Source organism: Stegodyphus dumicola, chromosome X2 (assembly GCF_044657685.1).
Source record: "Stegodyphus dumicola isolate Sdum_Otavi_A_Nest chromosome X2, ASM4465768v1".
Classification (NCBI taxonomy): Eukaryota; Metazoa; Arthropoda; class Arachnida; order Araneae; family Eresidae; genus Stegodyphus; species Stegodyphus dumicola.
This window is the reverse complement of record NC_140781.1, coordinates 139,360,182-139,375,549: the sequence shown is the minus strand read 5'-3', so window position 1 is coordinate 139,375,549 and position 15,368 is coordinate 139,360,182. Positions and strand designations below refer to the sequence as shown.

The following is a 15,368-nucleotide window of genomic DNA, read 5'->3' as shown; positions in this document are numbered from 1 at the left end:
ATAATAGAAACGAATATTTATTAAGAAATTTATAACCGCAAATTATAACAGTCTAGTATTTTATCATCATATTCTTCATCATGTGATACTTGAAGTTCGTTAAAACGTGATTTGAATAGCTGTTTAAAATAATCATATTAATCATTTCCTATAAAATAATTTCTAAGATAATTCCAATGTATATTTTATTAAATTTATTACCACTAATTTTAAAACCAACTATAAGAAAATAGGAGAAACTTCGCAAGCCGATAAACATAATGTAGAGTAGCATAGTTTAAATTATTTTACAGCTTAAGTACAAAGTTTAATTTCTAGATCTCTAAATTTTTACAGTGCCAAGAACTCTGCCATTCATCCATCAAAACATTTAAAAGTTTTAAGAAGCATTAGAAAGCACGCGCAAAAACAAAAATTACGATGCGCGTAAAGAAAATCACAGTGATACTATGTAGGCATTAAATTTTTTGGCAGGAGCCATGAAACGCTAGACCGAAGAACTTCGATTTGCTAGACCAATAGCGGACATGATGTAGTACCGAAAAGCGCAGGCCACCTAGCGGTGCGTAACTAAAGCTTCCATAAAGCAACATACCGTTTTCATGAATGCGTTGTTAGGTTACTTTTCTTGTTTAATTTTCAAACTCTTAGGATTCTCCATCCCGCTAAGTTTGAAAGGTGTTCATCTTCATCGAGTGAATAGATTCTACAGGTAAAATTGTTTCAGAAAGTATTAAGCTTGTTTATCTTAAAATTATAACTCATTTATTCTTAAAAACATCGAAATTCCTTTCCGCGTTAAAATAAAATACATTTTTCTTTTGCATATTTTATCTAAAGCTGAAGTTGTATTTGATTTGTTAAAATATGGTAAAACATACTAGGTTATCTGTCAAAGAAGGATATGTACCTTCATGGTGGATTAAGGTAGAAATCTGAAACTGATAGCCCGCAGGCTGCATGCATCCTACGATGCAAATTTATGCGTCCCGCGAATATATTTCGATTATTTATTTGTTACAAAGATTTAAAGGTTTTAGTTATTTGATGTCTGAGATTAAATTGCATTCGTTATTATTAAAAGCGAACATAAATTACAAGCCAGAAAAATCAATAAATGGAGCTAATAAATTTACAGTGAATTTCAAATAATTACATCTTATTTAATTATTTGAAAATTCAAATCTGATTAACTTTTATGCTTGTAAAAAATTAATACACTTAGTTATGAATCTTTGCACTAGGAATTTTGGCTTTGCTTTTTGAAAATATATTTATATGTGAGCAACATTTCCGCAGTTGAAAACTAACGAGAAAATAATCCGATTGACGTTAAGCATCCTCAATCCGGGATGAAGATGATTTCTAATAGTTTCACTCCAAGGCTGCAAAGTTTATCTGAATGAAAAGGTCATCCCGTGTCAAGCTACTGTAAAAAAATAAAACTTATAGTTATTTACATTACAAACATAAGAATTTTTATCTGTGCGTCGAACAAAAAATTTGATAAATAAGAGAAAGAGACTAGGCTGTCATTATTTATTCAAGTCTTATCACAGGAGGAAAGTTTTCATAATTTGTTTATTTTTAGTTAAATAACTTACAGATTTTCAGATTGACATTGAAATAAATGGCAGTCTGAAAATATTTAACTGTCAGTATATTTGAATTACAAAGTGTAACAAAAAAAAAAAAAAAAAAAAGTCAGGCTGGTACCAAACTTTGAGACAGAAAATAAGTATAAATTTGATTTTTTCTCCTTTATTACTTATGTATATTTTGATAAAAATTTAGTAAACGAAATCTAAAATTTATTTAAAATACTTTTTATTTTGTTAATTTGTTTTTATTTTACGTAAATAAATAAAAAAAAATTCTGTCGCGTCAGGTGTTTTCAGATCCTGTATTTAGCTCGCATTCAGTTTGAGTATCGGACCACTGGACTAAGGGAAACTGGCTTGTATTTATGTTACACATGGAATAACTAATTTATGTTACACATGAAAATTCGAAGGTGTAAAAATATGTTACAGGATATGTAGACAAATAACTTGACATTTTTTATCTTACGACTATAAATTTATCTTCTATCAGAATATTAAAAAAAATACTTCGTCTATTTTTGAGCGTAGAATCTTATTATTTGTATTATATTCTTACTAATCAGTTAGTAAGTTTGGCATTATAGATGTATACCTCCTCTTATAACTACTAGAAAAATCATAAAAAGAAAGTTATATGCATTTTGTAATTTTTTGTAAAATTGGGGATTATAATTATGTTTAATCATTGCTTTTACACATAATTTCCTTAAAGTAGTACTTATTATTAGTTTACTGCACTTTTAACGGAATTTTTCAATCCTAATGGAAATAAATTCTTAAATCTTAATAGAAAATTACTAAATGGATCAAAAACATATTGTTTATTTGCACATAAGAAAAAAAGACTGTAATCAAATAGATTGGATTATTGATTGAGGACCGAAAATGGCTTATAGAATTGTATATAAGAAATCCAAAGTTAAACTTCTTTTCAGAAGCCTTAAATTTATGGCCATGAATTAGATCAGAAAGGCCTAAAGGATTATGTAACATTTTAGATATAGACTACTGTACAGTTATCCATAGAGATTCTGTAGGGATATGTGTAAATATTCTGTAAAGATCTGCGTACAGGTTTTATAAAATTTGTACAGTTTCTAAAGTTTCCGAGTATAGAATCCTGTGTATCATGTCTATGATCTGATATCATGTGATCAACTACATGAATCATACTGAAACTATTATATCCACTTCATAGCAAAATAAAAATTTTTGGAACAGATGTAATTTTTTATAATAATAAATTTTAATATAATTTTATTAAAAAATATTTTAATTAAATAAATTCATTTTAAATAATTAAAGTTAAGAAATCCTTTATACAATAATTAAAAACATTAATTTCAGAAATTGAAATTTTATAAACAGCATAAATTAGACATTTTATTTACTTTTTTGGATTTAAACTGATTTTATTTTATGCTTTTACATCTAATTTTGTTAAGCAATATTATATAAAATATAAGCAATATTATATGAAAATTTGCACAAAATGTTACATTTAGAAGCTAAAAATCTTTAAGCTGAAGGAAAGAACGCTGTTATTTCCATTAAAAATGATTTAATATTTATAAATAAAAAATGTTTATTTTTACTCTTTTATAAACCACACAGTAAATCAAAAGTTGAAAATTTGCTTTGATTACAGCCTGAAACTTTAGATATTTCTGAAAAACAATATAAAGTCTTTATTAAATTTCTATGAAATTTTGGATAGCAAAATTTCTGTGGTTTTCTAGTCTGCGAAATCTTTGTAAAATTTCTTTAGAGTTTTATAGGAAAGCATTTCTATAGAGGATTAGCTAATAACTTCTGTAGAAATTTCTGTATAGCTTTGGAAACCTGTATGATAATTTTTCGTAAGGGAAGTATACGATGACTATTTGCCCAACGGCGGAATGTCTTCGTTTAGAACTTTCAAATGATTAGATTAGGCTATCTGAATACCGCAAAGCACTCAAGAACTATCAGCCTAAGGCTAGGGATGCCTTCAAGAAAAATTTTCTAAAGAAAACTGTCTCGTTTTCACGCTGCACATGGGAAAAGCCACGAAAACACTAATGCAGCTAGACCGTTCGCCTGAGTTTTAATGGAACAATCCGTATTCAGGGAGCTTGACTACTTGGCCACTTATGAGGTTGACTTTCTAAGGGAAATTGAATCATATTTATTTTACAAAAGGTTACAAACCCTGAAAATCCCATGTCAGCCCATTCGGAATGTACAGAATCCAGGTCGATTTACTCGTGTTCAATGGTTTTGCCGCCTCCAGCGTTAGTGGGAGCTATTATTACAGGGATCTCCAGCCTTTTTATACGTTAGAGCACATCCCAGAATACCGCTGGGGCAGCGGACACGATCATTTTTCAAAATTAATTTATAGTTTAGCGTAGCTAATAATGCACGTAACGTACAAAAACAATTATTCCTAAATGTATAATTTTAAGATATAAAATTTGTTAGTTGCATTCTTATGTAAAATAAATAATTACTAATTGTAACACACAGAATTTTACAAATTCTTTCATTTACAGTTCGTTGGTATAAAAATTCATTGTAAATATTGTAATTCTTAAAGTCAGTGTGTTGCTTGGCATTGCATTTCATTCGCCATTGCTTCATAATTAGGGAAGTATGCTGACATTCCTGTTTGTAAGCAATCATTAAGATATTCTTCCGTAAGTCGAGATCTGTACTTTGATTTTATTATATTCATTGTTGAGAAAATTGATTCACACAAGTGTGTGAAACTAAAAATCGATTTTGTTTTGCATGAAGTTCTTTTCATGAACGGAAATTTGTTTCTATTAACTATATTCCAGAATATCATATCTGATGCAGAGCATTTTAAGACAATGCGATTTTGAAGATCCAAAATTTCTAGCACCAGATTTTCCGTTCTTGCTTCAATAAACTCTGCAATATTTGCAACTATTTAGGTTACATTTACTTGGCAAGTAAAAGAATTGATGAAGAAAGTGACCTTCGGCTTGATAATATGAAACGATTAAAATCTTTTTTCAGACTGGTCTTGAAGTAACAGTCAATTTCAGCTTTATGAAATGGAAAGTAAATGGCTGTATTCGAGGTTACAAGGGGAGATTATATTGTAAAAGAAAGTTGTTTATAGAACCCGTTCATAATCAATAGATCAAGAATAAAAACTAGAATGGAGCTACAGAGAGAGCTGTCATTTTTTCTTTACTGTAAGTCAATAGTTACCAAAATGTGTACATGGTAAAAAAAATAAATACAAATTACATAGAAGCGAAAGGTTTTGAAGTGCTCTCTATCCTTAATGTATTATTAAGAATATAAACACATTTGAAGAATAGAATAGAAACTTTTATGTATTATTAAACAGTTTAATAATACTTTTTTGGATAATTAATAAAGTGTATTTGCTTATCCTTATCAGATTTTATTGATTATATCTGTTTGCTTATTAACATTTCATTATTTCATTATTTTCGTCTAGGAATCCCCCCCCTTTTTTTTTCGCGCGAGCAATATAGGCATGTAGATCACGAGGCTAAAGCCTGGGAAACAGCTATAAAAATAATCTGTTCCAATTTTTCCAGTTGAACAGCACTAATTAGAATAAGCACGGCAATTGATTATGAAAAGTATCCTAGTTTTTAAAAGGCTTCTTGCCATACAACATGAAATTAATTACTTAATCATCTTGTAGAGACATTAGGATTTTTTGAGAAGCAGGAAAGATGAAAAATATGCAACGCCTTCGCAGGATATCGAACCTCTCAATTACGCGCTGAGTTTGCAGACCACTACACCACGAAGACTCGCTAAGAAGGCGGGAGAAATACCTTCTATACTCCCCTTTTTAAAGGGCGACTGGGGTTTTTAGGGGACCCAGTCGCCAAATTCTGGGTGAGGAGAATCATCATCCAACACCCTTTTAGTTCGGGGCGCCACTGTAGTGACATTAGGTAATTTTGGAAGCAGATAAGATGAAAAATACGCAACGCCTTCGCCGGGAATCTAACCACGGACCTCTGGACTACGCGCCCAGCGTGTCGACCCCCACACCACGAAGGCATGCCAAGAAGGCTCCCGCCTTCTTGGAAATACCTTATATACTCCCCCTTTTAAAGGGCGACTGGGGTATTCAGGGGACCCAGTCACCAAATCCTGGGTGGGGAGAATAATCATCCACCACCCTTTTAGTTCGGGCGACACACTGTGAAGACAGTAGGTATTTTTTGGAAGAAGGAAAGATGAAAAATATGCAACACCTTCGCCGGGAATCGAACTGCGGATTTCTCAATTACGCGTTGAGCGTGCAGACCACTACACCACGAAGGCTCGCTAAGAAGGCGGGAGAAATGCCTTATAATCTAAAGAATAAAGAGATATTTGTGTATTTATTTAATTGACTATGGCAAAAATATGAGGGCTGACTGTCAAAGGCGCATGGTTTCGTTTTCTGACCTTTATTAAAATTGCTTAAGTCAGCAACCTTTTTCATTACATGCGTACGTAGTTGACAAATTAATGCCTCATGGGTTGATACTTTGGTAAGTTTATGCTTATTTAGCCGTGTGGGCTGTAATAAGCTAATTAGCGTATAATCCTCTTTGGACATATATAATAGTGAGGAGGTGGAAATCTCAGATAAGACAGAGAGGAGTATTTAGAGTAGGTAAAAGGAGGAGAGAACGTTGTCTCACGCAAGTTTGTAAAGCAACTGAGAGCTTCAAACTAGGAGGGGAAGCGTATGCCACCTTTTATGAACTAAACGCGAAGGATTCAAAGAAAACCAAGGACAGAAAATACCGCATGAAAATGCAGGATCAAAATCAAAACAATGTTCAAGCTCAGACTGAACAACGTTGTTTCAAAATATTCTAAGATCTATAAATCGACATCAATCACTTTTAAAATGTAACTTTTAATATATACAATAAATACAGTTCATAGATCAAACATGGTGGTTCAGTTGACAAATAAATCTATATGCTTTCATAATCGAAAATCGAAATCAAATAGGAACCGAAGTGTTCCTAATCAAATAGTGTGCGAACCATCAGACATCCATCTATCGAGCTGCTGGTGGAGAGTCTATGGAAATTCAGAAGGCACGTCGCGTCTCGTTAACACGCAACGCTAGCGCCATCTATCAATTAATCAAATAATTTCCACACACTCCCCACCTGAACTCTGTCAAGAGTTCACATCAATCTAACAAGAATCAAATTTATAGCAATAAGTATTTTAACATATAATTATAAAACAATTGATAAGTATATTAAATGAATAGAAAATATATTCAAACTATAATCACTAAATTCTAAAAAAGGTATGTTATCATCAAATATAATTTGACACTCGGTAAATTTAAACAATTCTTAATCTAATCATATGAAACTAAATTATCAAAATAAACAATTGCATAAAACATATTCAAACATATTCATATTATTAAACAATAAAAAAATTTTTTAAAGTTCTAAAGGATATAATAATTGAACTGGTCGTTTTAATATTGTTCCATCAGCAGTTTTTAGTTCACAAGAGCGAACTTTGTTGTCACGACCACGAAAAACGTTTATCACTCTACCATAATTCCACAAAAGTTTGCACTTATTGTTGCCTTCAATTAATACAAGATCATCAACTTTTAGATCATCGTAAACGTTAGGATTTTTTAATTGATGAGCAGTCCGAAGATCCATCAAATATTGTTTTTTCCATTTAGTCCACAATTGCCTAACCAATAAATCTTGATAAATCTTTCTTTTGGTCAGAGAGGACTTGGTAGAGCCATCTTTAATAATGGAATTAAAGTTGATAGGTAATGTAGAATCTTTGTTTCCAAAAATCAAAAAATTGACTGGCTTTAGTGGCAACGGTTCCTTGTGGTCATTGTACACATATGTCAAAGGACGAGAATTCAAAACAGCTTCCACTTGTGCTAAAACTGTTGACAATTCTTCAAACGTTAGTAAAGCTTTACCGAGAATTTTTCGTAAGCACTCTTTCACTGATTTTACTAATCTCTCGTAGAAGCCTCCCCACCAAGCCCCTCGTTCTATTATAAACTTCCAACTGATTCTTTCATTCGACAGAAAATCATGGAATTTCTCATTCGACAAAATTTTAGAGAAATGTTCGAGTTCTTTTTTCCCTTTTTAAAAGTTTTCGCGTTGTCCGAATAAATTACTCGACAATTGCCTCTCCTAGATGTGAATCTTTTGAATGCCATCAAGAAAGAATCTGTAGAGAGATTCGGTACAAGTTCCAGATGTATGGCTCTAGTGATAGCGCATGTAAATAATGTTACATAGGCTTTTTGACTTCCTTCGATGTTTTTTACGTAAATCGGTCCAGCAAAATCTATGCCAGATACGTAGAATGGTGGTGTCTCATTGATTCTGTCTTCTGGAAGTTGAGAAGTGGTCTGGTCAGCAGACTTCAATGAATATCTTTTACAAATAAGACACTTGTTTATTATTTTCTTGATAAATTGACGTCCTTTTGGGATCCAAAAGCGACTTCGAATTTCAGCTAAGGTCGTTGCTACTCCTCCATGCATCATTTTAACATGTGCACTTTCTACTATCAAATTTGTTAGCCAGGAGTCTCTTGAAAGAATTGCCGGATGTTTTTCATCATGTGACAAACTAGAATGTTCTAATCTTCCACCTGCTCTCAGTATCCCGTTCTGGTCTTAAAATGGGTTAAAAAGATATAAAGCTGATTTCTTTTCGACTTTATTCGCTTTCTTCAGAGACTCAACTTCTTCGGGATAAAAACGTTCTTGTTCAGATCGAATCCAATAATTTTCGGCATCTACTATTTCTTCAATCGTTAATGGACCTGTCAAATGGTTTGTTTTCCTAATTTTACCAATGAATCGTTTCATCCAACCAGTTATTCTCAACAATTTTCTTAAATTACTATATTTTGAGATGTCTATTACCCTTTCTTCAACTGCCGTGCATACAAATTCATAAATATCATTAATATTTTTGCGGTATTCTAATTCTTCTTCAGTGACAGGTTTCTCTTCATTCTGTCGAGGCCACAACTCAGACGACATTCTAAGCCATTCTGGTCCTTGAAACCAGATAGGATTGTTTTTCAAATCTGGAAGTTTAGCTCCTCTCGAAGCCAAATCAGCGGGATTACATTTACCGGGGCAATAATGCCAATTTTCTGGGGATGTCAAATTTTGTATTTCCTGAATACGATTTTTAACGAAAAGCTTAAATTTCTTTGCACAGTCTTTTATCCAGAAAAGTGGGATTTTCGAATCAGTCCAGAAAAAACAAGAAGGTTGTAACTTCAAAACTTTATTGCCTAATTTGGCTGACAAAAGAGCTCTCATTAGTTCCAACCTAGGTAAGGTGAGCGATTTTAAAGGCGCTACTCTAGTCTTTGAAGCAACAAAAACCGTAAATATTTGTTCATTGCTAGAAATTATACGTAGATACGCTACTGTACCATATGCCCTTTTGCTAGCGTCAGAAAAACAATGCAGTTCAATTCTTTCCACATCACTATTACCGATTGCAGAAAAATAATATCGTGGAATACCGATTTCGTCCAAATTGGAAACTTCTTTGCACCATGTTTTCCAAACAGAACATAAATTTTCTGGTAGTTCATCATCCCAATCTAAAGCAAGTGTCCAAATTTGCTGCAATATGATTTTGACTCTAAGTACAAACGGTGATAATAGACCTACAGGATCAAAAATTCGTCCTATTGCTTGTAGGACGAAACGTTTAGTATTAACTTGTTTTGAGAGAAATGTTATCAAATTTTTTACATCAAAGTAAATTATGTCACCTTGGTTGTCCCAAGCGACTCCTAACACTTTCAATGGAGGATTTCCAGCTTCCGAAACATGACTAGATTCCTCGGATTCAATACCTTCTTTAATCCATAATTCGCGCAGTTCTTGAGAATTGGTGTGCCATTTATGTAGAATCATACTAGCATCTCTAAAAATGCTGACGCATTCTAAACTGGTATTGAAAGCAAGTTCAACGTTTTGGTGTCCTCCAATGATGTCATCTACATAAATGCGATCATTTAGAAATTCGCAAGTGGCAGGGTAGGTTTTCTCATATTGTTTCAAATGGTGTTTAATGGTTGCAGCCAGTAAAGTTGGACTGCTGTTTACACCAAATAACACACGTGTGAACCGATAAGTTATAAAATTTTGTGGATCATCGAATGGGTTTTTAGTAAACAGAAAACGCGTTACATCTCTGTCCTTCTCATCTACTTCTATCTGAAGAAAAGCCTGCTTTATGTCACTTGTAAATGCTACAGGATGAAGCCTGAAGGCCAACAGAAGTTCAAGAATGTCAGGATACAAATTTGGACCAATATGCAAGCAGTCGTTTAACGAGATTTCACCAGGTCCATGTGAAGACGCGTCGAATACGATACGTAGTTTACTAGTAGTTCGATCACTACGAACGATTTCTCTGTGAGGCGAATAAAATGTGTTTTGAGATTCACTACCAACAGTGTCTGGAACTGGTTCAATGATGTTTTGTTGTAAATAATCTTGTAGAACTGTTTGATACGAATAAAAGAGTTCAGGGTTATTCTGAAATCCCTTTACAAGTTTCTCAAATCGTTTCAGCGCAATCGCTTTATTGTCATGTAACTCATATTTTCTATCAGACTTCCATGGCAGCCTAACCTTGTAACGAGAATTTTTGTATAAAATTTCCGATTCGAATTTTTCCATTATGGTATTGTCTAATGGGTCAGATAATTCATTTTCAGGTTTTATACCTAAACTTCCAAGCTCCCAAAATTTCTTTATCTGATCAGATATTATATCTTCCTCAACTATGATATTAAAGGCTGTGGACGTGTGTGTTGTACCTTTAGTGTAACCTAGCAGAGACCAACCGAATAACGTTTCAGCAGCTACTAAATGTTTGTCTAAACGCTTAAGTTTCCCAGTTATTACATTATAATAATGATCAGCTCCTATCAAAAGAGTAATTTTTTCTTTGCAATCCCAAGAATCTGCGAGTTGTAAACCTTCTAACTGTTTGCCTAAAATGTGTCTATCCAGATTAGGAGGTGGTAAATCAGAACTTGAAATTTGTTCAGTCACGAGAGCTTCAATTTCGATTTTCAAATTCGGTGTTTCCTTGTTCTGTAATTTTATCTTAACAACGTCAAATGTTTTTCTAATGGGTGTTTTATTTCCAAACGTAAATACCGAAAGAGTCTCTGTTCGAATAACAGGAAGCTTCAATTTATCCGCGATTTCTTTTCTTAGGAAGGAACGCATACTACCTGAATCCAGTAGAGCTCTAATTAAAACCGACTGCGTAGTTGTTCGAAGTGTTACGCAACAAGTTTGAAGTGAAATAGTTTTAATTTTGCTGCGTGAGAATGCTGAAAGAACATGCGAATCTTCTATACTTTTATTTTTTTCATTTCGTTCTTTCTCAGCGCGAAAGCATATTGAACGGTTATGTCGACCTTTGCACTTGGAGCAGACGAGATCGCTTCGACACTGCTTTAGGCAGTGGTTTAATTTCAGGCAAAGGTAACATCGGGAATGTTTACGTAATAAATTTCTCTTCTCATCAACTGTCAGTGATTCACAGTCTTCAGTAACATGTTTGGATGTATTACAAAACAGACAGCAATTAGTAGTTTTGTTTTCTTTAACCGGCGCCAGCAGCTGCTGAGTGGAATGGACGATACTCCCCTTCCCACCCTTCTCTTTATAAACACAGGAAGTGCTTTCTGATTTATGAGTGGAGAGCAAAAGATGGCTTCTCTCGCGACTTTCCAATTCTAAACGAACAAAGTGCAATAATTCGTCAACATTAAAAAAGGATGACGAATCCGTTTTACGATTGAATTGTAAGGTTATATCAGACGGCAGAGTTTTCATTATGGCTGGAATCAACATATAACTGTATTTATCCGGTGTGACTTCTAATGATTTCAAGCTGCGTATTTGAGTTTCGATAGTGTCACAAAGTTTGCGAAGTTTTACAGTGTCACTGGATTTGGTTACTGGGGTAAGATTCAGGAGTTTTTGCATGTGTGAGTTTATAATTATATCTTTTCTGCCAAACCTGTTTTTAAGTATTTAGACAACTTCATCGTAATTTGGTTCCGAAATGCAAAAGCCTTCTATCGCGTTTGCGGCGTTGCCGCATAAGTACGATTTTAAATAATTAAATTTTTCGATCTTTGTTAAAGATTCATTATCATGGATTGCTACCTTGAAAGAGTTCCAAAAACTTGTTCACTGGGTGTAATCTCCATAGAATTTAGCGATGGTTAATTTTGGCAGACGCGTACATTTATTGCTTTCGATTTTAGAATTAGTTTCGTTAAGAGAGTTTTCATTATCCGAATTTGTTACTTTATTCAATTCTTTCAATTTTTTATTTGCTCTGAATTGCCATAACTGAATTTTCTCTTCGTATTCGATACAAGATAGAATTTCTGTTTCAAACTCTTCTGCCTCTGATTTTAAGTCACGCTCTATCTGAGCATCTAACTCACTCAGAGCTTTTGATTTCGTGATTAATTAATTGATCTAAATTTTCTTCTAACGTACTTGTATCAATTTCTTCTTTATTCAACTCCGATTCGATTTTTTTTAGAATCTTGGACACGGTGGTCCTGATAACTTTGCGTTTCGATTTTAATTTAACAACAGACTCTTCCGCCATAGTTACTCTACAAATTAGAAAGTTTAGCCTTACCTTTTTTGCCGACTTCGCACACTTGAAACGTGCTAAATCCAATTCTTGACGGCCTAATGCACCAACTGTTTCAAAATATTCTAAGATCTATAAATCGACATCAATCACTTTTAAAATGTAACTTTTAATATATACAATAAATACAGTTCATAGATCAAACATGGTGGTTCAGTTGACAAATAAATCTATATGCTTTCATAATCGAAAATCGAAATCAAATAGGAACCGAAGTGTTCCTAATCAAATAGTGTGCGAACCATCAGACATCCATCTATCGAGCTGCCGGTGGAGAGTCTATGGAAATTCAGAAGGCACGTCGCGTCTCGTTAACACGCAACGCTAGCGCCATCTATCAATTAATTAAATAATTTCCACAAACGTAAAACTAATTTCTATCAAGCTTTAAATAACATTCCCCCCCCCTTATTCCGTACTATCAACGTTATTGCGGCGACTGGTTGCATTCTTCCGGTGTAGGAATGGTCGCAATGTTTTTTTGGATCATGGCTTAAGATAGAAATTTAAAATACGAAGGAAACAATAAAAAGCTAAGTAAGGTTAAGATAACAGTTGAAGTAAATAAGAAGACGGAAAAATAATAGCTTTGGGAGAAAATTAAATAGATAAAGGCAAAAATTTTGAGCGATATACTTAGAAAATTATCATATAAATTTAAATTAAAGAAAAATGAATTGCAAAATTATTCAAGATAAGTTTTCAAAGGAAATTGAAACATACGTAAAAATTGCAATTGAAAAATATAAAAGTACCTTTAATTAATAAAAGATTAATGGAAACCGAAGACTGCTGCACCTTAGACTAACCTCTTATCTTTCATTTGCAGCTTCTGTTCCTGTCCATCTTTTGCTATGGAGAAATATATTGTGATTCATGATCACTATGGGTAAGCATTTTTATAAGATAGGTAAATTTTTATATTATTTAGCTTTATTATGAATATAAGCAATTGACTTATTTTTTATAACATAGCTAGTAGAACGGGTCGGCGTTAATGACAATTAATGTCAGCACAGTAATTAGTGTGAGTTTGCTTATGAAAATGAATGTGAGATATAGAAAAGTTCGCAGAAAAACCTTCAAAATTACATTTAAGCATGTATTACTTGCAGTGTATTGAAGTTTACAATAATTTCATCTTAAATATGCCATTAAGCTATATGCTTTTCATTTCTGGAACAAGATTGATCTACTAGTAAAAATACTCTAACAAATGGTAATTAGACAATAGCTGTCGGAAACTTTGTCATATATTTTGCTATTTTTTTTACGTAAAACTGATGCGAAGGAGAAGGTTTCATTAAGACATTTAAAGAGGATTATATTTACTTTGTGAAGATAGATCTGTTAGATACATTGGATGCAAATAAGAATAATCCAACCAGGGATCAGACAAAAGGAACAGCTCAATGTTCTCAGACATAATTTCTTTCTTAATGAAATTATTACACCAAAAAAAGGTTGCCTACAGAAATAACACATACATCATATTGTAAAGGCTTCAAACAGGTAATTGATTCCTCAAATGAAATTAATAGGGCGTCTTTTAGTTTTACTTTCTGGGAGCTGTGGAGCAATTATTTTATGCCGTATAGTTCATCGAAATTTTAAATCACTGTAGATTCGTTAGGTTACTTTTATATGGGAGACGAGAAAAATGAACATTGTCCTCACCGGGGCGCGAACCCTGGACCTCTCGAATACGCGCCGAGTGGGATAACCGTTACACTATGAAGGCATGCTTGGAAGAGAGAGAAAATATCTTATATCAGTACGCCGTGCTTAACTGCAAATCACTCTTCTTATTTGTTATACCAAAATAATCAGAAAGTTACTAAGTTTTATTTGTATTCGCATCTCTGTAGCGACGGGCGAGTAATATTACTGACATGCCAAAAGGCTTTTATTAGGAGTAATAGCTCCGTCGCCTTTAACGAGCTAGTTCGGATGAAGACAGCAACCATGAATAAAATATGCAGAACATGCATATACATGAAAAGTCTGCTGTAACTCTTCAACACAATGTTTGGTGAATGTATGGAATATGGCATCTTGTTGCAAACTGATAACTTTTCGCCTTTGCGACAATCACATCGGAGCTCATATTGAGCTTTAGTAATTATGTAGGTAAAAAAATTGAACTTTTCTGTGAAAAATGCTAAGCTGTTTCAAATACTTTTTCTACAAAACTGTTTAAAATCAGGTCCATCTGTTTCGATGACCCTGAAACAAGATATGACCTTAAACACTTTTTGATACAATTTTTCACTGCCTTAGGGCCTTACATATAACAAACAACACATCTGCTCGTTATTTGTCATTAGATATTTTTAACAATTCAATGAAGTTATTTTCACATCAAAAGCATTTAATGTGGAAAATAAAGCCCTTGTGTTTTTTAAGCAAAAGAAAGCTGAAGTAGTATCTGGTAAACCAAATATTGCATCTTATCTTACAATGAAGTTCCCTGACGCATCACTTTAAAATAGTTTAAGGGCTAAAAGCCTTGCAGTAGTAAAGGAAGTCGAGGAAGTTTGTACTGGAAGTTTGACAAAAGCACAATATATACTTTATCTTCATGACTTTGTAACTCAGTATGAGTGGAGAAAATCAGTTTCATGAAATAGAAAGCAGACTTTTCTAGCTTCTTCGTAGTACTACAAAACGTAAGGAGAGCACAAGCATCTTTGTTCCCTCGGGATAAGGTGGCCTTCTTGGGACGAACTGCTTTGCTTGTTTGTATGAGTTGAGAGAAATCCATCTGTTCCTATCGGATTGCAAGTGGGAATTCAGGGACAAATTTACTGCCACGGCTAGCTTCCTTGACACCTTCTGGCGGCCGGATGAACCTGAATAACGGTTTGCAAACAAAAACATTCTCTTCTTGTTTAATCTTGATACCTAATTGATTTTGGCAAATCAGACCAGGGCTCACACGATTAACAAATTATACACAATTATATACAATGAGTGCTGCATTGCTTCAGTATAATTTCTAGCGAAGTTGCCATAATTT

General features: G+C 33.4%; 1 protein-coding gene across 1 annotated transcript in view; it reads left to right on the top strand.

Moving 5' to 3' along the window:
• Nucleotides 1-586: 586 nt before the first annotated feature.
• LOC118194276 (uncharacterized) overlaps nucleotides 587-15,368 on the top strand; it is a 75,575-nt gene continuing 60,793 nt past the window's right edge. Inside the window, exons 1-2 of the mRNA XM_085809729.1 lie at nucleotides 587-712; nucleotides 13,179-13,238. Coding sequence (XP_085665855.1) covers nucleotides 603-712; nucleotides 13,179-13,238 — 170 coding nt within the window. The 5' untranslated portion in view covers nucleotides 587-602. The remainder of the gene's footprint in view (nucleotides 713-13,178; nucleotides 13,239-15,368) is intronic.